The sequence below is a fragment of the Poecilia latipinna genome, unplaced genomic scaffold (assembly GCF_001443285.1).
Source record: "Poecilia latipinna isolate Pla-1442-1.1 unplaced genomic scaffold, P_latipinna-1.0 Scaffold706, whole genome shotgun sequence".
Classification (NCBI taxonomy): Eukaryota; Metazoa; Chordata; class Actinopteri; order Cyprinodontiformes; family Poeciliidae; genus Poecilia; species Poecilia latipinna.
Window position 1 is genome coordinate 149479 of NW_015113322.1, and position 24389 is coordinate 173867.

A 24389-nucleotide genomic window follows, 5' to 3' on the forward strand; every position below is an offset into this window, starting at 1 on the left:
ACGGGCACCTGCACACTCATTTAATAATTGACTTTACGCCGTCAGTCGTAACAGTGTTTTCACCACCCTTTGTTTAATGTACTTGAACTGTTCAACCTGGGAGCAATGACAACATAATTGCTTTAGCTTGAAGCACATTTTAATAGATAAAGATTTAGTTAGACATAAGCTAACTGCGGCTAAAGGCTGCTAGCAAAAACATCCGCCTTCTTCCTTCTAAGCTGTGAGCCAAGAAGTCACCTAACTCTTGTCCTCCAGTTTCCCACCTTTTTAAAGATCCACGTTTCAGATCTCAGGGGGTAGCTGGTGCTGATGCGTCGTTCACGCATCAGGGGCATCATGGGAGTTTTTTGGTTGCTGTGTGTTTCCGGCTGGCTGCCCAACTGACTGGCTGCTGCTGCAGGGGATGGAGGCTGAAAGTGATCCAGATGGATCTGGAGCTCCTGCTCTACTAACCTAACATGTCAACAGGGGTTGGGGCGGACTGGGGGAGAGATTTCATAACTTTTTTTTTTTTCCCCCCCTATTGTCCTACATGACACGGATCCGATTTGCTGCCGAGACGTTGCACAAGCAGATCAGACAGGAATGTTGTGAGGACAGAGGAAGAGGAGGAGAAGGAATATAAACAGGATGAGAACTTTTGTCTTTCTATTCGACAGGAGACTGGCTGATTCTACACGTCTCAGTATTTTTGAACACCAACAAAAAAAAAATTGATTCATTTATTTTCTATTTTGTCATTTTAGTAAAATAGATGCTTTATAGGTTTTGGTCAGGCATTGTTAGCCATTCAAGCATTATCATACTGTCAAGAAGTACTCAAGTGGGCAGGTGACAAGTCTGACGGAAAAATCAAATCAGCATCTGCAGAAGGCTTGTAAGCAGAAGGAAGCATGAAGTGCTCTAAAACTTTCTTGTCGACTGATTCACTTAGGTTTTCCATTACTCTGCTTTTGGATGCTTTCTGTGAACATCCGGTTTCTTTAGCAATGAGTCTTTGTGTTTTTACCGTCCCGCCACTTAGAGTTATAAGTGATGGTTTCCGAGAGATGGTTTCGTTGCGTAGCCCCTCGCATGATCAAACATGTCTGTGTTTAAAATATGTTTTTATCGGCCTAATGTAATTTTTTACATTTTCACATAAACTGAATTGTGGGTTTCATTCATTTTTTGGGGGGGAAAATTCAGCTGATTGGATTTTTCTAAGGATTCTAGATTTTAAAATGTTCCAAATACCAAAAAGGTAGTGAATTAGCCGCTTAACCATATTGTTAAAGTGGAAGTCAGGTTTAGTGCTGATTTATGGAAAACACTCATGTAAAAAAAATTAAAAATGGAATGGCTTTTTATTAAAAATGTAAAAGTGTTAGAAGCTGTCAAAAAAAATTGAAGAATTACAAACTATAAAACCGTAAAATTGTCAGTCGGAAAATTTATAGAAACTGTGTGTGTGTGTGTGCTGCAGTTTTGCACAGGGCCCTCTGAAAGACGCGCCAAACCTGATCTGCACGCCTCACACAGCCTGGTACAGTGAGCAGTCTTCTCTGGAAATGAGGGAGGCGGCTGCCACTGAAATCCGAAGAGCCATCACAGGTACGCAGAACATTCACAGATCCCCCCTGTAACAGGTGTCAGCTCTGGCTCCGTGACCAGCATTTCACAACAACATCCAGGCTGTCACGTAATCTTGATTTGCATGCGTTTAGTCAGCTCGTCTGCTCGTCGGCGCCATCTAGCGGCTCATTCCATCTTTTTTGCATTGATTCGTCCTCTACTCTGTGTCCGTTTCACTTGGCAGGACGAATCCCTGATAGTCTACGAAACTGTGTGAACAAGGAGTTTTTCGTTACCACGGCACCCTGGGGAGTTATGGAGCAACCAGGCGTTCACCCTGAGCTCAACGGCGCTGCCTACAGGTAGGAGCGGAAAGTTCTGGAGGGCAGTATGTGTCTTCAAAAGTTGTTCATTTAAGGACAGAGATCATTTTATATAATTTTCTTCACAGTGAACTCGTTTTATATTCGATCCCAATAAGAATCAACGTTGTTTGTGGGTGCGGTGGGACAAAATGTAAAATGTAAAAAACAAAATCAGGGGATATGAATTATTTAGCAAGATACTGTATCACAGAGCCCCCAGATGCTCTCTACCTGTGTGTCCGTTATATTCAGTTCTGGGTTCTTTTATCTCAGCATGTCCACCTCCGTCTCCTTCTTTCATGCAGCCAAGTGAACCAAACTCTCCAAGCTGTAACATCTGGCATCCCCCAAGACAAAATTAATGCCTAGATCAGGAGCAGGTAAATGAGACACCATGGATGGGAAACCTCTCACCTTAAACTCACCTGATGTGTGCCCTCCCCTACCTCTATAGACCCCCCCTTCCTCCCCTTCAAGAACTCACCTGTTTGACTGAACTCAGAGTAGAGCTGGATGGCAGTGAATGTGGGTTTTGAGTGTCCCAGTAAGCATGATGCAATTCAGATGCAATCTCATGGATGGACAGATTTTCTGTAGTTTCCTCTTTCTGGGGTTTTTTTGTTTGTTTGTTTGTTTGTTTGTGGATAATTTCTTTGCTGGTTTATGGGTTTTATTGTGATATTTTTTTCTTCCTAGAAAGCCTTTAGTGCCTCTTCCTTTCAAATATATCACAGAGCCAAATCAGGAACTCCAAATGTTTACTTACTTTAGAATGCCTTCCAAGATCTTTATATAGCTTATGTAAATTAACTTCATGTTAATTCAGTTATTCTCGGTTGAGGCTTAGCAAATATGAGAATTTGATTTAGTTTCACTAAAATGAAGAAAATCCATGACTCCCAAATCGGATGATATTAAAAGTAACAAAATGTTTATGTGATTAGGACTAAATTAAAAAAAAAAAGGGTCACATAAAGACCAATTTTGAGTTTCAAGATGGCCGCTCCTCACATCAACTAAGACGTGGTGAAAACGTTTATTTTACAACACATTCTTGTAGGAGTCCATCTAATATCAATGTTGCAAGATTATGCAACTCTAATCTGAACATATTAAGTCGAGCTTTCATGTGAAAGGTACATTTTAAAACGATGTTTCGTAAGAGGTACGGTGAACAGTAGCTTCTTAAGCATCACCATTTTGAAATTCCGACTTCTTCGACTACGCCGTTCATTCAACTAAGCACCTCTGATGCGTTGAGCTGCGCTTTCCACAAACGCCACTTCTAATTTGCTCTGCTCGTATTTGCAGACACCACATGTCTGCACTCTTAGGCGTGTGTCTTATAAGCATGTTTCCACCAAAGGCTACTATTGATGATGCGATGAGCGGCCATGTTGGATCTCAAAATCATCATTTGAAAAAAATCTTCGACTTTCCGAGCAAGTTGGGGGAACATTCCAAATGATTTTTCCGACTACATGTGGAAAGGCCATCGACATTAGCATTAGCATTCTCAGATCATTCAGAACACAATGGTGCACAGACTCTGTACTGTACTTTTCACTCTGTACAGTACGTAGATGTAAGTTGATGATATAAACACGGCAATGGTAAATGTTTAACTGATTGGTTATAAGTTGTCCCTATTGTTGCCCTTTATTCAGCTTGAAATAGCATAACAGAATAAGTAATCTCAAATGGTTAGCACTTTTAAATTTGTTCAATATATACCGTAGCATAGGGGATTTAGCTTAGCACTTCTTCACAAATTGCTTTCCAACCATTAAGCTAAAGATTTTAATAGCTTTATTTAATTCTGGTACTTCTAAAAGTCTAACTCCCATCAAAGCTGAGCCCTTAAATGCAGGAACTTCTAATAAGTGTGCATCAGTTCCTGAAGAGGCTTCTGTGGTGGAAAAGAGGCAGTAGGATCTCTAGCTGTGTGCTGAAATTCAATATTTTAGCTTACACTGCACTTAACCTCGACTCCTCCGCCGCCAGATATCCGCCGGGTGTTGTTGGAGTGGCTCCAGGCGGCCTCCCGGGGGCGTTAGAGGGCATGGTGCCCGGTGGGGTCCCCATCGCCCACACTCTGCCCTCTGGTACACATCCTTCCCAGGCCCCGTCACCAAACCAGCCCTCCAAACACGGCGAGACCAGAGAGCACCTCACCGAGCAATAGCAGCCGAAGGGATCCGAGCAGCGAACATCTCATCTGACGACGCTCAGAAAAAAACAAAACAAAACCGATCACGAAGTAAACCGACCAACCTGGGGACCAAGAGACAGTGAAAAGCGACACAAAGCGGCTGCCTGTTGAACCAGCCTGGAAATGGGAACTAAGGAAGTGTTACGGGGCAATTTGTACTTTTAAAGTTTCGGTTTTTACTCTGTCCGTTTGAGTTCTGTACCGACTTTACTCTTTGATGATGTTTTTGAGGGTTGTTTTTTTTTTGTTTTTTGTTTTTTTCTCCTCCACCTTGGGGACATGCCTATGATTGTGGACACAGAGTCCAGTGCTTTTAGTGCTCCAGGATGATTTACCTGATGAGACTCTGTTCTGCCTACCCTATACAAACCAGAGCTCACGGGAAATATAGGCCCACTTCTCAGAAGAACAGAAAAAAAAGACCATCCTGTGCTACTGGACCTCATTCATCCCCCTCCAGAACTCCCAACACCTTTCCGATCCCTCCTTTATGTAACAAGTGTGCGTTGTTTAGATTTCTCCTCCCCCCACATTTAAGGCTCAGAAAAGATTTTATTTTGTTTTCTTTCTTTTAGCGTGAATGATTAAGAATTTATTATCAACATATATCTATTTATCATTCAAATAAACATGAGATTTGTCATCAGTTCTAATAATCTATAGTGATTTTCAACCCTTTCCTGGCAGCAATTCACAGCTGCAATATCACCATCGCCACCAGGGGTCACTTTTATACTTTGGAGATGTCCACTTTTTGGTAGGTGAACGATATGAGGGTTAAAGATTTAAGTTATATACAGAGGTGTACAGCTACCTCGGTTTTAAAAAAAAAAAAGGGGGAACCTGCGACTACCATCAGTGATCATTCAGGTTCCTGAGTAAATTCACTGCTGGCAGGAAAGGGTTAAAGCACACTTCAGTTCTTAACTCAGGAAAAACACTTTTTTGCAGATTTCCCTCCCATTGAATTGTCATCGCTTGAGTTGTAAAAAGATAGAAAGTTAAGACTAATCCGGTTAGTCTGGATATGTTCTCTCCTCCGTCATCCTCTCCATTGTGGTATTTTTCTATACAAGGTGCATCATATGTTTTTGGTGTTAAAGAGTTTTGAGGAGTCCTGTTAGATTTGTATTGCCTAGTTAAATGTTCCTATAACCATAGTCCTATGTGATCCATCCTCTCTCTCTCTCTCCTCCCTCCTTACGGTTTCTTTGTCCTATTCAAGGCCTGGTTCTTTGGGGAAGGGGAGGGGGTCGTCCTGTACTCTGTAAGAGCAATAGCTGAAACTCCTTAGTGTCCCGACAATAGCGGAAGAGGCAGCCAGCAGTACGTTTTTGTTTTTAGTGTGAGTATTTGTATTTGTTTCTTGTACAAGGTGAACATTTAGCATTCAGTACAGTTCAAATAAAGAGATGATTCAGAGATCCAGTTGTCGTGTTACTTGATTCCGATCTTTAGGCGCGAGCGACTTCAGAAGACGTCCTGGTTTAGTACGTTTGTTTCGAACGTGACTGGAAGCCTTCCGGGATCTAATCAAATGCATTTATTTTAAATATAGTACAATGAACTATCAAGCCTTCCATCTTAAAAAAAACAAAAACTTTAACTTCTCATGAAAACGACACAACTAGTAGGTTGTGATAATATAAAGTCTGAAATCATGGATGGTATAGTGTGTACATCCTCTGAATTTACAGGCTTTCTTTCCTAAACACTTTGGAAGGCAACATGCAAAGTTAGAAGAAAATATCTTACGGTAGCTTTTACCTCATATGGAGTGCAGGCTGTGTATTCTTCAAACTTATAAGTTGCTTTCTGGAGTTTTCCCACAAACTAAAGTTACTCTAAGCGCCAATATTATGAGGTTTTTTTTTTTTTTTTTTTTTACATACCACTATAGATGTGGTCAAGACCATTACAACCCACATATCCCCAGACTTGCAGGTTATTTTCTGAAAATGACCTGTTGTAGGATTGAACACATCTGTGTTTAATTCTCCATACACTAAAAGTACTCAGTAATGATGCATAGCACAACCCAAGGAAGGTTTTTTTTTTTTTTATTTTTATTTTAAATCAACCATTATCTTGATAGAATTTGAAAAGTGGTTGCGTTATTTTCCCCTCAATCCTCTAACTGTAATTATTGATAATGTAGCCAATATTTTCCCTGAAGTTACAGGCTACAGTCTAGATTTTTCCTACAACTTTATTTTTTTATTTTAATCTTGGCCCTAGGGAGTACATTATATTGCTGCATTTGTTTTGGTGTTGAAAGGGTAGGGGGAATGTATATAATATTGATAAATATCAGTTGTCATCCATATCTCCCCAGATTTTTATATCTGTGGATCCCTAAGTTGTATATACCCAAAATATTTGATCTCATATATTACAGGTATAGAATGGAGTTTTTCCTTCATATTCTAAAAAAATAAATAAATTTAAAAAATGCAGAAATTTAATTTAATACCGTCCACTTTTTTTTTTTTTTTTTTTTCTGAACTCACTGGTTTAAAATCCAAACACTTTGGATAAAACCCAACCCGGGTTTTGCATTTCTTGGAACTATAACAGTAAATATTGTCAGTCATATTTATCGCAGTCAATATTTTCCCACAAAGTTACAAGTTGCTTTCTGGAATGTTCCCAAAACATCTGTTACTTCTTAAAATCTAATCTTTGAGGTCTGAATATAAAAGTATCTGCACTTTTTACAACATTATTTAAAATGTCAGTAATTATGCGTAATGCATTCCATCTTTTCTCCATAACTTACTGGCTAATTTTTTTTTTTTTTTTTTTTTTTGGATATTTCAGAATATAGTCACAATAAAGCCAAAATTACAAGGCACTTTCAGTACTTTTCATACTCTTGTGTATAAAAATAAGCATCCAATCAGGTCTGACTACATGAGATGAAAAATGTTTTTGCTTTTCAATTAAGGGTTTTTACTATATTATTAATACAAACTATTCTTCAACAAAAAAAACAGTAGGCCTGCTATAAAAATAAAAATATGTAATGTTTCCCGTGGGCAAAAATGTAAAAATATTGATATCGACTTTTTTTTAAAAATGGTAAAGGGAAATTTGGCCATCTACGCCTCCCAAAACCATTCCTTAAGGTCTATTTGGATTTTTTTTCTTCTTGCAATTCCAAAAGATTATATCCAATTTGACATCTCTTAATATTTCCAACCGGATTAATGCTCATATCAAAACAGAAAGAAATAATTTTTAAAAAATCAAGACAAAAATTAAGTGGATGCAAGTGAGTTAAGTTTAATACTAATGCTCTCCACAGAAGAGGCAGAGTGTTTGGTTTTCTCTTTTCCCCGCCGGCGTAATCACCCCTCACTCTTCAAAACACAAACATGAGCTACGAGTTACACATAAAAATGTCAGCAAACTTGAATGTCACCCCCCTTCCCCTTACAAAATGTAGGTTTTTAACTGTGCAAAATGAAATACTTCAAGACAAGGTGAATCAAATAAAACCCGGGTCAAAATTTAAAAGGAAAGCGGGGGGGAGCAGAAAGAGGAGAACTAAAAGCCGGGCGTCTGAAATAAATAAATCCGGCATCAATAAGGGCTTTGCGGCAAGATAAGTGCTCAGCGAAACATATTGTTCTTCAACCACTGATGAAACAAATGGAACTGGCATCCTAGCAAATTTCTTCATGGCAAGTGTGTAGATGAAAATGCTAATCTATTGCAGCTTGGGGAATACGGTACATCTTCAGACATATTCTGGCTTTTTTTCTTTTTTTAGCTCTATGAGATAACTAGGTAACAAACGTGGGGGGGGAATGTGAGCCTTGGAATTTGAACTAAGAAGCGTTTATGTGCTTAGAATGGGAGAAGAGGTACGTTCTCTGCAACAGAGCTCACAGAAATCATGCATTATAACAGGGAAGTGGTTTACATTTTGAGGGTGAGTGGGGAGGTGAGGGGGGGAGGAAAAAAAAAAAACAAAACAAAAGCTTAGAGAGCCCAGAACCCAGAGCCTACAATGTCCATTTCAAAGAAGCAAAAGCTCCAACTGGCCTCACTCATCTTCGTCGTCGTCCTCCTCGCCGTCAGAGAGCGAGGTGCAGGGGTGGAGCTGGCGGTATCTGTCCAGCCACTTCTCCACCATCTGGGTGACCAGGGGGTGGTTGCGGCGGCGGGAGCTCTTCTGCATGGCGACCAGGAGGCCTCCGTCCGTCACGCAGCAGTCCAGCCACTCCCTCAGCAGTTTCTCTTGCTGCTCCTCGTTCCCCATCTGGTCGCAAGCAAGCCACGTCAAAACACTTATAAAAGTTTCCTCAAACGTCGTTTACGAGGTGAAACTATGCGCTGAAACAAACTGGAAACTGAAGTCATGTTTTTTTTTTGTTTGTTTTTTTTCTCTCCTCCACTTCTTTTACTCTTTCATTTTATCCAAGCAGAAAATATTCTCTCAAAACTAACTTGTGTTGGCTGAACAAGATTTCTGAACCGTTATTTTGGTTATACATGTTTCTACGATGCGTTTTAAAGAAGCGGCAAATTTCCAAAGCAAGAATGAAAGACATTTGTCCGATCGTTAACACTTCCTGGTAGAAGTTCACTGATGATGTGTGAATAGTAAAGAGTCGAGCCGCAGCGTTCACTACAGCTGACAGATTCTGCCCCAAGTTTACTTCCTTCTGTTAGAAGAGCTTAGCTTTGAGCCAACAGTCACACATCTGTTCATTGCTGAATGTCACCGCAGTGAGGTGCACTAGCTTTTATTAGATTTATGAAAATGAGAATCTTTGTTTTTTTTGTTTTTTTTAAAGCATCACATGAGACTTCAATAGCCTGCATATGAAAATGACGTCTAGAATTCCTAAAAGCCTTGCTTGTTGAAGAAAATAATTCCATCAAAACGACTGGTGTAAATGGATCTCATTTCACCTAGAACAAAAGTCGATACTTATGGGAATTTAATTATCCATTTTAGCGGAAAAATCAAGTATTGACATGGATGAAGCAGGCTGACGCCACAACACCACAATCTGTAGTGAATTTTGTACAACATTACTTTCTGAGCCAGGAAAGCTATAATGAATGAGCTCTATTAATCTTAGAAATGGTAAACATTTCTCATCAGAATCAAATAAGCATATCAATTGTCAAGCTAAAGAGAGAGAGAGAGAGAGAGAAAATTTGCAGCTACAGGAGTAAAATCAGTGCCCACCTCCTGAGCAGACAGGAAGTGAATGTGCAGCAGCTTCCTCTCGCTGTCCACTAGCGGCAAAAAGGTAACCGTGACGTCGTCGTCAGTATTGAGGTTGGCGCCTGCACCGCGATTGTCGTAACCGTCGTTCTCCATGGCCACCAGGGCGGAGAAGTGTCCCCGTGTGTAACCCAGGGCGATGGGGCTCTTCCAGCAGAAGCTCTGCTCCCATAACAGAGGGAGGTACACACCTGGGGGACGCAAAAAAACACAAATTCAACGAGCTGGGACCGGGCGAACCTGGCGACCCCTCAGACCCCCTTGCAACAAACAGGCTGTCCCACTGTACACTTTATTTTTAAACTGTGTGTGAGAGTCAGCAGGGACAAAGCGCCGGCTCAGATCCGACATCAGAAGCTTTTCAGCTGACTGGAAACAAACAGAGGATTGTTAGCAGAGCAGAGTGTCTGAAAGCAAACTCACACTCTATGCTGCGACTTCTGCCAGAGCACTTCCTGCTGTACACTCAATGCGTTTGTATGTGAAAGCCAGAGGTAGAACTGCATGAAAATATCAACTTGCAAATTTGCTCGCAAAAATAATAATTTAAAACGTTATTTTTATCTGACGTGGAAGAATTCACCAACAAAAAAAAAACAAAAAAAACGTAAGTAAACCACATCGACTAAGATCTGGACTCTTCACCTTGAAAACGAGTGTATCCCAACGTTTCCCCACGGAAACTTTTGTAGTATTTTACTCCGTAGACTATGATGGGTCTTCGAAGAATGTGCGCGAGAACAAAAATGTGGGTCTGCTCCAGGCTGGCCCCGGGCTGAGGGAAAGCAGAGGAGACAACATCTCATTTCACATCTAATATTTATACATTTCCTGTCAGGTGTGTGAGATTTGTGCTTTAGTCTTTCTCCCATTAGCAGTACACCATTATATTTACTAGAAGCGGTGAAAAACATTCCACCGCTGCAGCACTGTAAGCGGGCTTTTATTACTCATTGTAAGAATGCTTACACATTCTCTCGCCACATTTCAATACTTTTCCAACTTAAGTTTAGAGAGTGTCCAGGCAAAATAACTCGCTTTAAATATAAAATATGCAAAAACCTGGCTGTACGAATGAATGGATAGACAATTTGAAGGATAAATAGAATCACACATGGACCAATCATAGTAGTGTGACACTGCAATGTGATATTTTATTAAAAAAAACAAAAAAAACATGGAGGCAGGGGAGAAATTACATGGATTAGTAGAGCAACTTATTCTCAGAAATTAACAGAGACAATAGGAAGAAAATTAAAAGATACCGTTTTTTTTTTTTTTTTTCAAACTTATCTTGACATATGAAAAAGGTGAAACAAATTCTGTATTTTTCCAAGACTGTAGGAAACCAGATTATACAAGTTTAGAGATTATTTTTAAACTCTTATTTAACAAATTAGCACAGTTTGCCAGGCCACTTTTACTAAAAACAGCAGGCGTCCTCTGCGTACGACAGAAAATCCAAAATATTCATCTCAAAAGATTTTTAAACGGCTGCCTACATTTCCTAATGCGACGTGTCCCATAACGGACAGTAAAAGTCGAAAGTAACCACAAGATCACCTTTGCTCCATTCAGCCTTCCTGTCATCTGCTTGATGCTTTGTTCTCTTTAGCAAAACTGAACAAACCGCAAGCGTGTCTCAACTCACAGAGAATGGTTTCCTTTTTATTAGCATCCTACATCTGTGCTTCCTCTTCAACCTAACCACCTCCATGATGCAGACAAAAGCAAACTTCTACTCAGTAACAACTGTCCCACTGAAGGGTGGTGTTGCTTTGGGGTCCAACGGTGTTTCATTATGGTGCATTAAGTCACCAGGAAAAAAATAAAAGTTGGATTTCCACCAAGCTTCCAACTGGTTTCTTGGATCATAGCTAGTAGGAACAAGATAGGCAACTTAATTCTCACTGAACAGTGAGACAATTTCATCTTGGTACATTAAACATACAGAGAGTTGCACAAGAGGCAACAGGGGATTAAAAAAAAAAAGAAGCATAAATGCAACCTGGTTAAAAAAAAAAAAGTCATTTTTTTAAAGCAACACAGCAGTTCTGTTTCTGTCTCTAACCTGCTCATCTTATCATCTTTGTACTAACTGAATAAGCAGAAAGCAGATTATGCAACTTCTCTCAAATAGACGCAACAATGCGCATCAAAAAGCTTCAAAAGAAACAAAGTGAGACACAAAAAAAAGTGCCATCATCCAACATCATATGTCTGGCACTTTCAGGCTCAGTGGAGGATCTCTAATCAAAGCTTCTGCAGTATTTCTTTATCCTGTCAGAGCAGTGGCTCAGCTAAATCCCCAAATCACGTGCTGAGGAGCAGTGCTGCCTCAGCAGGCGTGTCACTTAAGTAGATCAGCTGTCAATCTGCAGCTATTCTCCTTGCAACTCCATTCATCCACCTCAGTTCTTTGCAAATCTCTTAATAGTACTGGTACGAAAAATAATGCCTAGTCTAGTCGTGCGTTGTTGCGTATGTTATATACATATGCAAAATGACTTTCTATATCTTAGACTAACTGATATTTTCTGTTTCTACAGCATCTGGCAAAAAACAAAAATAAATTTAAAAAAAATATTCCTTGAACTCTTCCACAGTTTGTCAGGTTACAGTCACAGGCCTCAATGCATTCTATTGGGATTTTAAGTGACAAAATAGGCACATAGTTATGAGGTGGAAGGAAAAGGATCCACTTTTTTTTTTAAATTAAAAACTAAAGTATATATTTGTTTCCAGACTCATTTTGCTCTAATTGACCTCAAAAGCCAGTCTTTTGAGGTCATGTCTCAACTTGCACAACAACACTGAACGTTTTACCCACTCATAGAAGTGGCACGATTATAGAAAGCATGCAGCCAAGTAGCCATGTTTAGGTTTTGCCATAGATTTTCAATTGGACTTTGACTGGGCCACATTAAAACCCAAGGATTCTTTATGTTTAGGGTTGTTGTCATCAAATACTATTAGTTTTCTTCCAGCGTTTCCCTGAAACATTTTCTTATCCGTCTCATCTAAACAGCCAGTTAACGTTTGATTAAACTGAACTGAAATATAAAAAAAAAGCAAAAAAAAAAAAAATAATAGTGTAAATACTTTTGCGATTACATTATACATAAATATATATTTCTTATTATATATTAGTTTTCTATTTTTTGTAAACATCAGTTATAAAGGAACAATTACCTGGCTGGCTAAGGACAGGATGAAAGCCCAGTCCTCCTGCCACTGCTCTTCTCTGAGGGAGAAATGTAAACCAAAGCTCTGCGAGTACCAGGACTCCCACTCCTTCCAGCGACTGTAAAACCTTTTAAATACAAAGAAAACAAAGAAAGGACCCTTCGTCAGTGATCCACATGATAAATAAATCAAAGCTGTGAACATAATTTATACTTTTTATATGTTGAATCTCTCCCTAAATCTTTAAATCTTTAGAATTTGCCTGCCTAGGATTTATGGAAATAAGCTGCAGAAATAGATCAACAACCTGTGTTTTATTTCAGCAAAGAAAAAGCATAAGAAAGTGAGAAGTCATCCTCACTTATAAAGCTGAAAACAAACGATGAGGAAACCTCAGGGGCAACCGCTAAAAACGGCTTCACGTTTCAGACCAGAACATGTAAATTGGGGAATCTGGCTTCAGTCAGAGTGTTTTCACAGGCTAAACATGATGAGTTTGAAGCTTAAATAGATCTAATATAGTCAGTTCATTCAGATTTTTTTTTTTTAGTGTCTGTCAAACAGGCCAAAGTAGGTTCACTCTAAAATGGTAAAAACAACATTATCTAGTGTGAATAAAGAAATGTCAGAAGGATTCCCCGGTACTGAGAACTCTGCCGCCTCACCAGTGGGAGCAGTCGTGCAGGCTGTCATGGAGGGTTTTGCGGAGGACGGAGTCCTTGTCGTAGATCCCCCAGGTGGCCTGCAGCACGGAGTCCAGCAGGCAGTCTCCGGCCGTGCGGTTCCACAAGGCATAGAGACGGCTGTCCAGGCGGGTCCCCAGCTCCAGAGACCAGTTAATAACCGGAGGCTCCTCTTCAAGTTCTATGGACAGAATGACAAATGGTTGATGATGATCTGTCTTGAAGACTACAAAACAATGAATATTCCTTCAAACCAGGATTCATTTGAAACTTAAAACTTAAACGGTTTTAAGAAAAATGTAATTTTTCCTCATGTAACAAAAGGCTGATTCAGAAGGTTTTCAAGTAGCCGTTTTATTTGCTTCCGATTTCTCCAATAGACAGTCGGCTTACTGCTTACTCTTTCACTCCAGATATCAGATATGAAAAAAATAAATAAATCCCAAATACCTTTCTGCACATCTCGGTCTAGCACGTCGTCAAACAGCTTCTCCTGAACAGCAGGGGGCAAGTCCTCGATATCTGCCGGAACACAGGGGGAACGTTTGTTTTCGTGGCCGTTGGTTAGTGATTGGACTGTGAGCGGAGAGAGCAACATCAACTCCACAGTAATGGATCGCAGAGGGGGGGGATGCTCTTTGCACTTCCATTCCCCTCGTGACATTTAGTCGATGGTGCAGTGTAAACACTGCGGCCCGGCGCAGGAGTGTGCGTTTCTGTGTGCATCGAGCTGAGGCGACAGAGAGCGAGAACACAGCCGGCTATTTTCTGGTTCGGTATTGAACCGTACGGCTTTTCTCGGAGAGACCGAACCCCGCAGCTGGCCTCGGGCAAAAATCATTCTGCAGTAACAATAATTGGCATCACACACATGCACATTATAGTCGCACAGCCTCACATCTAACGCTACGGTGCTTTGTAATCTTTTATTCAAGAAGTTCTGAGTCATGATGTTGGCTGTTCTGTTGTCAGCACTGTTCCGACCTGGAAAGCACAGATCAGGATTTTCTTTTTTTTTTTTTCCTCTCCTGCCTGCACTAGTCATGTCTTTTAGTTGTTCCAGTCCGATACGACATAAAAGTTAGCATACATGTTGAAAAACATTCAGGATGCCGCAGTATCCGTTTGTCATCATGACAAAGAGATTTTATTTCAACGCGAGTTTCAGTCTGATAGTCTTGACAGTCTTAGTCACAAATTTCACATGAGTTAACTTTGTGACTCAGGCTACTGCAGTAAGATGTCAGCTAAAGTTTACATCTTCAGATCTAAACACCAGGCTCTTACAAAAGCTTCTTAAATGAACTGAGGCTTTTGCTCCTTGGTGGTCAAGTGAAGTGCTAGGCTGACATTGGTCAATTTCCTCTCTGTTTTGATAAGATCTGCAGTTCAAACAGAGGTTGGAGATAAAAGTTGCTAGAAATGTACAATTTTCTTTGACTGTCCGTAAAATGCCTCGGGTCCCAGGATCTCTCTCTCTGAGCAAATCTTTTACCAAGAAATTTGTCAGCAGAAAAGGAAAGCTATAAAACAGAATCGTAAGCAGCTGCAGCAAACACAGCATCTTTTCTAAGGGTTTAAAAAAAAAAAAACAACACACACACACACACACACACACACAGATTTCTAAAATAGCCCTACGCTTTTGACAAGTTCCACTGTATTAACAAGATTAATCCATTTCAGTCAAAAAGGCAGCGTTTTATTGCACGTGAAAATTTGGTCACAATGTAAACTCACAGATGAAAACGAATCACTAATTCTGCCTGTTGGAACTAAAAGATAATGTAATCAATTGTTCAATACGTTATTATAAAGCGTACAAGGGACAAAAAAAAAACAAAAAAAAAAACGTGTAGAGAAGCTGCAAGTGTCGGCGTGTGATGAGTACCTGCAGGCAGGGTGAAGGTGACCAAGTCAGTGAGAAAGTAACAGGCAAAGTCTCCTTTGCGCTGATGAAGGGAAGCCGCGATCTCCCTCCGGATCTGCTCCGTCAGCTCAGGACACACCATGGAGGGAATGCACTTCGCTGCCTGCTGGTTCACCTTAAACAAGAACAGGATGTTGAATGGCTGGAAATTACGTCGTCTTTGTCAAATTATTCATTTGTTATGAAGACGGCTCGGGAACTTTTAATCCAGTGCGAGTAATTTTCTGTAGAGATGCAATTAATATTAGCAATACAACAAAACACTATGTACAGATTAAGAACTCCTTTCAAAATATATATATTTCCCCCCCCCATTCTTTCTGTGATAGCCGGGACTTAGAGCGGATAATAGGCTCAGGTCACCAAGCCGACATGGTCCCAAGTTATTGGAAGCTTAAGGTTACAGCCAGAATTTAATTTCACCCTTAAATGCCAAAATATACAGATTACGTTCTTGTATTATAGGTAAATGTTTTACATATTAATAAATGCATTTCTCATTTTTGTCAGGTTACTTTAAGTTTAAAACAGCTACCCAAGGACAACGTCTCCTTTGGGATATATTTAAAGTTGGGATGAGACAAAACATGCATGTTTTGTGAAAAGTGAGAAACTGTGACTTACAATAAGAACATTTATGGCGTAGAAAATATACAGGGACGGCTACTTAAGTTAGCGAAGCTAATTGCCCTAACCTAACTGCTAATTTAAAGTTGTTGAGAACAGCTAATAATGGTCACCGTCTTATGTTCTTGACATAATTTAACCAAAGCAGCAAACTCTTATTTATGTAGGCCGTTTGGTGAAACTTCTTGGTTTCTTGTGTACACACAGCAGTGTCGTTTCTGCTCATGAATGACAAGAGGATGTAGCTGCTTTTCACTTTATTTTAACAAACAGTTCACACCACAAAAACCCACAGAGCAGACAGTAGCAGTCTCTGGAAACCAGTAACGTTTTGAAGTGTGTCTAGTCTCCTTCCACCTCTGCAGCTCACGCTTAGGAGCTCTGTGACCGACGATGAATATGAAGATTAAATTATAATCTTTATGCCGTGATGAACTCTGCACACATAAATAGAACGATGACATATGCACATTATGCAGCAGTATTACTGACACTTTCAGCATGGTTTATTCATAGTAACTTGTACTTCACAAAGACCAAAAGTAACACTTAATGTTTGAGTAAAGGAGTTCTGGATCAGAAAATATTAATAAATCGGCAAACAATTGGGATGCAGCTATCATGATCAGAACTTAAAAGAATAGGATAGGTCCCACTTTGCACAAGAGGGAACATTTTATATAAAATGAGGGTTTTACCATTTCAAAATAAAGGCGCAATTATCACAGAGCTGATATTTTAAACTTAGTTTAGAATTGCATATCAGTATTTAGACTAATTAATGTTGCTAGTCTTGTACTGTAAATAGTTACTAGTTAACTGTGATTGCTTTTCCCTCCTAACATCCACACTTTGTAAATGCTACACCACTTGTATTTAGTGATATTCACATCCAACACTTAATTCCTGTGCATTAATAAAACTACTCTATAAATCAACGCAAACCAGGGAAACAACTAGCAAACAACAAGACAATTAACATAAAACTAAAACCAATAATTGCAGGCTTAGTTAATCTAATTCTTACTGAGGGCCTTGTTTCACCCTCCGTCTTCCAGTATCACTGCTTCCTCTGGCTATAGGACCCTCCAACTCTGCATTAACATCCCCATTAGGAAGAAGTGACTGAAGCCAGGCTAATCCTCCATGTAATCCTTAAAGAGCACTTCCACTGCAGATACAGACATCCGGTTTGCTCGGTGAACTGTGGGGAATAGGAAGCAATAACGCATCATTTCCCAACCTGGGGGTCCATGGAGAGCTCACTGGGGACCCTTTGCTGCCAATAAGACTGTCAACATGTCTTGTACACCATGACAACCTCAGTCCTCGAGGGACTGGTGCCTTGCAATTCTTAAATGCGTCTTTGGTCCAACACACCTTTATGTAATGAACCTCCTTGGCATCAATTAAGTCCTGCTAATGACCCAATTATTCAATTCAGCTGTGAAGAAGCAGAGACATCTAGAAGTTGGAGGTCACTTTAAAATGCAAAATAAGGCACCCCCATCTATTTTGCCATTTATGGTGACAGTCAGATCATATTTATAAGATGTTTCCTCAGACCACTGACCGGCAAGGCTTTACCTGTTCATTCAATTTATCAAACTTTAAAACTCAAGATCTGGTAATGCATCAGTAAAATCACAAAATATGGATTTTTTTTTTTCCAAGTTTAAATGATTACATAAGGGCTTTATGACCAATGTTTGTTCCAATTAAGTCCTTAAACAGAAAACCGAAACAACTCTCCCAAGACTGAAACTGCTGTTCAAACCTCAAAGAAACCATATTTTATCAGGCAGAAAACTTTAACCTTGAAGTGATATCTTAAGGTAAAAATAACCAAAATTCTAACTAAATAAACAGCAGCTGCTTTTTCTGGCTGTCAGACAAAAAAAAAAACAAACAAAAAAAAAACACAAGCTTAACAAAGGGATGTCTGTGTTCCAGCTTCCTCACAGAGCATGGCTTCAGTCCAAGCGGGTGAAGCTAATAAAAGTCTGCAGTCGAAATGCTTACCTCTGTCAACAAAATAGCTAGCATGTCCTGCCTCTGGAAGCGAATGGCCAGATGGACCAGAGTGAAGCCCACGTCAAACGCAGAGGAGCGGTTGAGGAGCTGGACCTCGTCAGCGGTGAGCTGCCGAGCGATGTCGCCTCCAGACGACTTGTAGGCTTCCACTGCGGCCAGGTCTCCTTCTACGACTCCTACACCAGAGGCAGGAAGACGGCAAGGTCAAAAAAAAAAAAAAAAAAAAAGCATTAAAAACACAAAGTAAATAAAAGCCCTTTCACCAGGATAATACAATCCTCATTGGTCCATCAGCTTCATACAAAACTTCATCTGTTTGATATTAAACTACTGTTAGTCAGTCTGTTAACAGCCTGAGAATCTCGGGAGTGTTCAGTCTGAATGCATATGACTGACATTAAAAATAAATAAATAAAACCTGTGATTGCATTATTTGACCAATCAATCTTTAATAAGAGTCAAATAAGGGAAAATTGACCAATTCTGACTTTGGGCCAACTGAGTGGGACACATTTACCAAAACCGTCACAGAAGTGAGAAAACTCGTTAACTTTCTCTCTTGGATCAGCATCATGGCTAACAAAAGACGGCATGTAAAAGCAACTTTAGTCTGAAAGAAATGCCAAAGACAACATTTGCAGTTCAAAATGGACAAAACGAAGGTCAAAAATGACTGCACTGCAAACGTAGATCTTGATGTCAGTTAACAGTTTGGATGACCTCTAGCTGTAGCGTCCAGCAAAGCTAGCGTGAGAACAGCTTTCGCACAGTCGCGGGGAGCAGGCGAAACCCTGCAGCCTAAACGCAGAGCCGTCAGATGGCTGTGTCAGGCAGAGGACGGCCTGTGCGGATTAGTGTTACCCCCTCTAATTCTGGACCCTGTGGGCAACATCTGCGATGAGTGAAAAGTGCAACAGCTAGATGGCACGCGGGGCACCAAGGCGCTGGAAAACTCAAACAGCTTCTCTGTAGTGAGGAGGTTCTTTCTGCCAGGAAACAGGGTGGCTGCTGCGAGTGAGTCGAACCCGAGAGCCGTCCAGTCTCATTTTACACACGCCGAGTGACATTCTGCAAACACGCATCTATAACGAGGCACTAAATGACTCCAGCTGGCACATTCTGTAACAGCACCAGAGCTGGAAAGGAACTTGTAAAATATTAGATTACTTCCCCCCCCCCTCTATAAAAGTTGAAATGTTATCTCCAGATTTTCATTTGTGTTCTTTGCTAAAGAGCATCAGGTACAGAGTTAACTTTAGACGGTAATTGTGTTTACATTCCCGGTCCTATTTGTTGATTGTTTTCAACTTCACTCACAGTATTTGTGATGTGGACAACTAGTGATTAAGAGGAGAAAAAAAAAAACTAAAGACAACCAACCAACATAAAAATTCCTGTACATCCACTACCTAAAAGAAACAGTGATCAGGACTTTTCAAATCAAGACTTGAACGGTTAATGGCGAGTTCACCCGATTCCGATTTCTCTTTAAGAATTATAAGAAAGCATAAAAACAGTGTTCCTATTAAGTAGCAAAAGAAACAGACTGCATGTGTGAGAGCAACTGCAGCACAAAATGACTACTATCATTATAAAACATAATTATGTACAGTGGACCCCCCACATGCATTTCTCTGTAGAACTCAACTCCAAATTGTTTGCAGAAAACCTACACAGAGCTGATTTTTTTTTTTTTTAAACAGAGTGTATCTAAATATATTTTAAAGGAATGAAGCTTGGGAAGCTGAAAATCCAAGACACAATGCTGCCTCATACTCTATTGGCTGGCATTTCCACAGGAGCCAATCCAGGAGCACCGTTTATTTTCCTTGGCACTGATTGGCTGAACCCCAAAGAGCAGCGGTAAGGAAGACTGTTGATGTTAGCTTCTGCTGTAGCACCAAGACGGTCTCCATGGTGCTCATTAAGAAATATTAAGGTAAATTTGGTGTTGAACTAATAAACTAGAGAATTTTAAGCATTTTTTGGAGGGGGTTTCAAATATTTGCGGATTGTGAGCCTCGAATACAGATATTGATACTGAAAATGGCTAACATTTCGTCTTTTTCGCTAATTAAAAGCTTAAAGAACTTGTTGTCAGTGGAACCTGGTCGTTAAAAACAACAACAACAAAACAAAAACAGAAGCTGGCAATCGTTAAGGTGACACTTGAACCAAAGGGACAGAGATTCTGGCTCGACTACAGATGTCTAATGCAGCAGAAATATGAGGAAACAACACAGTGAAGTGAGACTTGAGTTCTCAGACCAAAGGAAGTGCTTGGCGTCTTGGTCAAACTGCGCCGCTTGATTCAGACACTTCCTGCTTAGAAACGGCACAAGGAGAACTAGTGAGTCAGCTGCCTCTGTACATGTGCTAAACCGACTAAAAGTAGTACTCCTAGCACAGCTGTAGTGATTTCTAATCCTCAACAGCAAGTTAGGGAGGTGCAGCCGGTGCAAAGGTCAAGAGTGCACTGCTGGTCACGTGTTGCTTTGCCTTCAGGTTTTCTGTTGTTGGCAGTTTCTCATGTTTTTTTGGCGAGGCTATTTTCGTCTGCCGGAGGTCCGTGCTCGGGACATAAGCGTCACTGTTTACAGGGCGTGTTGACTCGCAGCCAAGAGGGACTCCGGTCACAGGCTCCACTCTCACTGCTCTGCCCAGACGCCCCATTCAGCCCCACTCGAGAGATTCTCAAAGATCCTCTCAGTGGCACATTGAGAACATACTCAGCCTCAAGGTTAAATTGGACCGAATTTCAACTATTTATTTATTTTTTTGTTTGTTTAACATCGTTACTACTCAAAAAAAAAATTAATAATAAATGTGTATCCTCCATCCTCCGTACCCCTTCCTCCACTTTACCAACAGTGCGGATTAAGCTCAAAAGCTCATCCTGTGCCAGAAAACCAAATAATTTCGATAAAATAAAACACTAATTCTGATCAAAGTTGCCAAATATGCATAAGACTACGCCCGAAGCTTCATAAAGGACTTTGTACTGGGTGTTACCGGGGTTGTATGTATAATTGCAACCTATGTTGATTAGGGGAAAAACAAAAAATAACTGTTTCTTTACCTAAACCGAAAGTGCAATAAGAAAAGTAAACGCTTACCAGCACACGCACTAAGAAAGAGCCAGTCAGTTTTCCTCATCCGGTTCCTGATCTGCTTCAGCTTCTTGAAGTTGACCTCATGCTCCTCCGTGCTCATGGCTCCAGCTGCGACCTCGATCCTCTGGAAGTCTTCCCTCTTGGCCGTAGGAGGGGATCTCCTCTGAAGCTGGCTGCCGCTGCAGCTGCCCCTCCACCGCGCCGCGTCCTGCTCGATGATCAGGGGACAGGACTGCGGGGGCTCCCGGAGCCCCCCCGCTTCCTGGTTGTTGGGTTTGGGGAGGTCACACATGACACACTTTGTAGTTCTGGGCAAGTTCTGGTAAGTGCAAGCTGTACATGTCCAGTGTTGCTGGTGCGTGTTGAGTCTGTTCCTGTCGTTATATTCCTCGCACGTGTCCACGGGGGAGTGGATGCTGGAGGGGCGGCAGCCTGCGTTGGTACCCGAGGTCTGGGGCGACTCCGTCGGGCTGCCGGTCCGCGGACGCTGACACAGGCACTGCGTGCAGCGAACGGCGCGCGGCCAATTCAGGTACGTGCACACCTGGCAGGACCATTTGCCGGCGAGCTCAGCCACGCCGGACGTCCTGACTCTGGGTCTGGCGCTGGAGTCCGGGCAGATCAGGAGGCTGCTCTCGCTCCCAGTTCTAGCGGGATTCCACTCCGGACCGGGATCGGGTTCGGGGATGTTTCTGTACGGCTCCTCTGTAATGATGGGCCCCGTTAACCTCGGCGCGCGGCACATTGTGCACTTGACAGCAGACGGCCAGTTCTCATAGGTGCAGTAGTCGCAGGCCCACTTCACCCTTTGTTCCGTCATTGTGGGTTGCTTTTTCCTGGTGGGTAAAATCCAGCTTCAAGTGAGACAAAAAGAAAGAGGTTGTCAGACTTTATTTGGGATTCAGCTAGAAACGCATTTCTTCAGAATTTTTTCAAATATAGATAAGAATGGAAAAATATGACTGAGTAAAAAGATATTGTGCTTCCAGAGTTTCTATACGACTTTATATGGAACATTAACAGTTAGAAGGTGGATATCTTTTTGTTCATCCACCACATCAGTCTCGAGTAGGAATGGGACGGTTACCAAGACTTTAAAAAGTTACAGGCTCTAAACTGCTAAAATCTTTCATCATATAGTTTAAAGATCTTTTAATGGGATGCCAGAGAAAGTTTCCCTTTAACAGAGTGCAGGCCCTTCCCCTCCTGATGATGGACGCTACCGGCCTGGTGGAAGACAAATGTAGCTGTTGGGCAATAGTCCCATGTGGGAAACTAAAGGAGCACTGGCTATTACATTGATTAGCTTTTATTTAATTAAAAAAAAAAACAAAAAAAAAACAGAGATGCTGTTTTAAGCTACAATTGGTAAGCTAAGTTCGTTAAACTGAGTCAATATCTGGTGTTTATATATAGGTTTGTCTATAAAAGTAGAATGAAGGTTCAGTTTTATAACACTCAAACTTACTGAGCTGTTGCAAATCAGATTTTCCAAGTTGTCAAATTGACATGGAAGCTTTTTGACAGAACCAGTGAGTAAAATTCAGTACATTGGTTTTGCTCATGGTTGAGCTCTATGAGAAAGTACAGCTAATGGTAAAATAATGACATAAGATCAGAGGTGAAGGTTTTAAAAAAATGAGTTAAAATCATGGGTATCACATGATGGGAAACTTTTGAAGTTTTGTAAAGTTCTTCAAATGAACCAAGAAAATATTCCAACTAGATAAGTTTTGAAGCTAGAAATCAAAATGTAATGTTTTTGATCGTGTATTCAATGTTGCATGACTCTTGTGTTTTTGTGTTTAATGATTTAAAGCACTTTGAAATGCCTTGCTGCTGAAATGTGCTATACAAATAAAATTTGATTTGATTTGATTCAAGCAAGCTACAAACGCAATGTTAGGCAGCCGACTCCAGGCTGGCTACACAACCGGATAGCCCCTCTAACCAGATAATAACAGCTTGCTATGCCCTTGTTAATCTACAAAGAGCAGAGCAGGGAAAATCTGAGTCATTGCTCTGTACAAAATAACAAAAAACAAAATGCTGACAAAACAAAATTGCAAGAATTTGTTGGATCTTTGTTTTGCAGCAGTAAGACGAGTTTCATGTTTTCAAAGACATTTTAGAGGCAATCTCATAGCTGAAAATTGGAGGAAAAAAAATTATCGATATTTACAAGTAGGTTTTTTTTATTATTATTATTTTTGCTTAGAGATAAAAACTCTGAAATCAACAGAGAGCTCTGTTAAATTGTGGGAGTCTGGCATTTTCACAGCTCGATACATACGTGCCAACCCTTTAAATGCTTCGCATTTTTGCGAATTTCTTCCTCAAAATGTGGCAGCTTGTAATTTCAACATAGGTAAAGCAACACAGTGGTTGTATGTTATCAGAGGCAGTGTTGAGTTTGTGTAATAGTGTGGATTCTTTGTTTGGATTTTCAGCCTTCAGCATAAGCTTGCTAGCTGGCAAGCTAACTTCGTAGCGAATGAACGTTCGCCAAGTATCGATAAAACACCGACAATCATCTGCGAGGGCACAAACACAAAAACGTTACCTAATAAGGTAAATAAATATGCACTATATTACCGTTTCGTGACAGTGTTAGCCTCTTGAAAACTGGTGAAAACCACAACAAATCCTTCCCGTCCAGCTTTTACCCCTCTCCACCTCCGCCTCCTCCTCCTCCACCACGTCTCCCCTCCTCCTGCTCAATCAAACCTTTCCCAGTCCGAAATACTCCGTCTGTCTCTCACATGTTCACCTTTACAAACCCAACGACACCTCGCAGTACAAAGACAGACTCTCGGAAGTCCGCGACTCACGGTATAAATTCACAGCTCTCCATGGTTTACAACTGTCCCCGTCTGGTTTAATGGCGGCGACAGCTAGACAAATGAGGAGAACAGCCAAAATAAACGCAAGCATGGTGTCGTCACCAATCATCTGGCTGAGGGCTGGGATGCCTTCAGGAACCGACGGAATTTTTGGTATCGCAAAATTTCACATTGGTACGCATTTTTTGTGTCATACAAGAACTTTTAGAGATAGATTGATTGATAGATTGATAATCACTCTCATCTCATTCATTTGTCCTCAATTACGCCCCTGTTTAAAACTTATATCACTTGTTATTTAAATACGTTCGGGTGCATTCCTCCACGGTTAGCCGGGGGACGGCTTGGGAAGTTATGACGAAACGGAGTGGGAGGAGTTACCCTCCTTTATGGAAGACAAGAGGTAATTGATTAAAGCCACGGGTCACAGACACACACATCGACATTGACAGTGGAGAGTTAGATGCCACTATGTTTTTAATAACAAGTGAACGATGTATTATCTTGTCTAATATAGAAAAAGATAGCTTTTTTCATTTGCTATTCACAATGCATCACGAAATATTCTGGAATATTGGTAGAGGTGAAGAAAAT

At 40.8% G+C, this 24389-nt stretch overlaps 2 protein-coding genes across 6 annotated transcripts in view; one reads left to right on the top strand and one right to left on the bottom strand.

Moving 5' to 3' along the window:
• Positions 1 to 4207, top strand: part of ctbp2a (C-terminal binding protein 2a) — a 114608-nt gene extending 110401 nt beyond the window's left edge. For 4 of the 5 annotated variants that reach the window (XM_015045070.1, XM_015045068.1, XM_015045071.1 and 1 more), the window contains exons 7-9: positions 1469 to 1596; positions 1802 to 1919; positions 3927 to 4207. In XM_015045070.1, coding sequence (XP_014900556.1) covers positions 1469 to 1596; positions 1802 to 1919; positions 3927 to 4107 — 427 coding nt within the window. In that variant the 3' untranslated portion in view covers positions 4108 to 4207. Of the gene's footprint in view, positions 1 to 1468; positions 1597 to 1801; positions 1920 to 2227; positions 2303 to 3926 lie in introns of all 5 variants that reach the window. The other variant, XM_015045069.1, reaches the window with a different exon arrangement.
• Positions 4208 to 8150: 3943 nt separating this feature from the next.
• Positions 8151 to 23883, bottom strand: zranb1a (zinc finger, RAN-binding domain containing 1a). The gene is made up of 10 exons (XM_015045073.1): positions 23548 to 23883; positions 20956 to 21806; positions 17828 to 18015; positions 15140 to 15293; positions 13699 to 13770; positions 13231 to 13429; positions 12572 to 12692; positions 10025 to 10154; positions 9341 to 9570; positions 8151 to 8401 (listed from the first exon to the last, which is right to left on the bottom strand). Exons 2-10 carry the CDS (start codon positions 21770 to 21772, stop codon positions 8186 to 8188), a joined length of 2127 nt encoding a protein of 708 aa, XP_014900559.1. The 5' UTR covers positions 21773 to 21806; positions 23548 to 23883; the 3' UTR covers positions 8151 to 8185.
• Between the last annotated feature and the right edge of the window lie 506 nt (positions 23884 to 24389).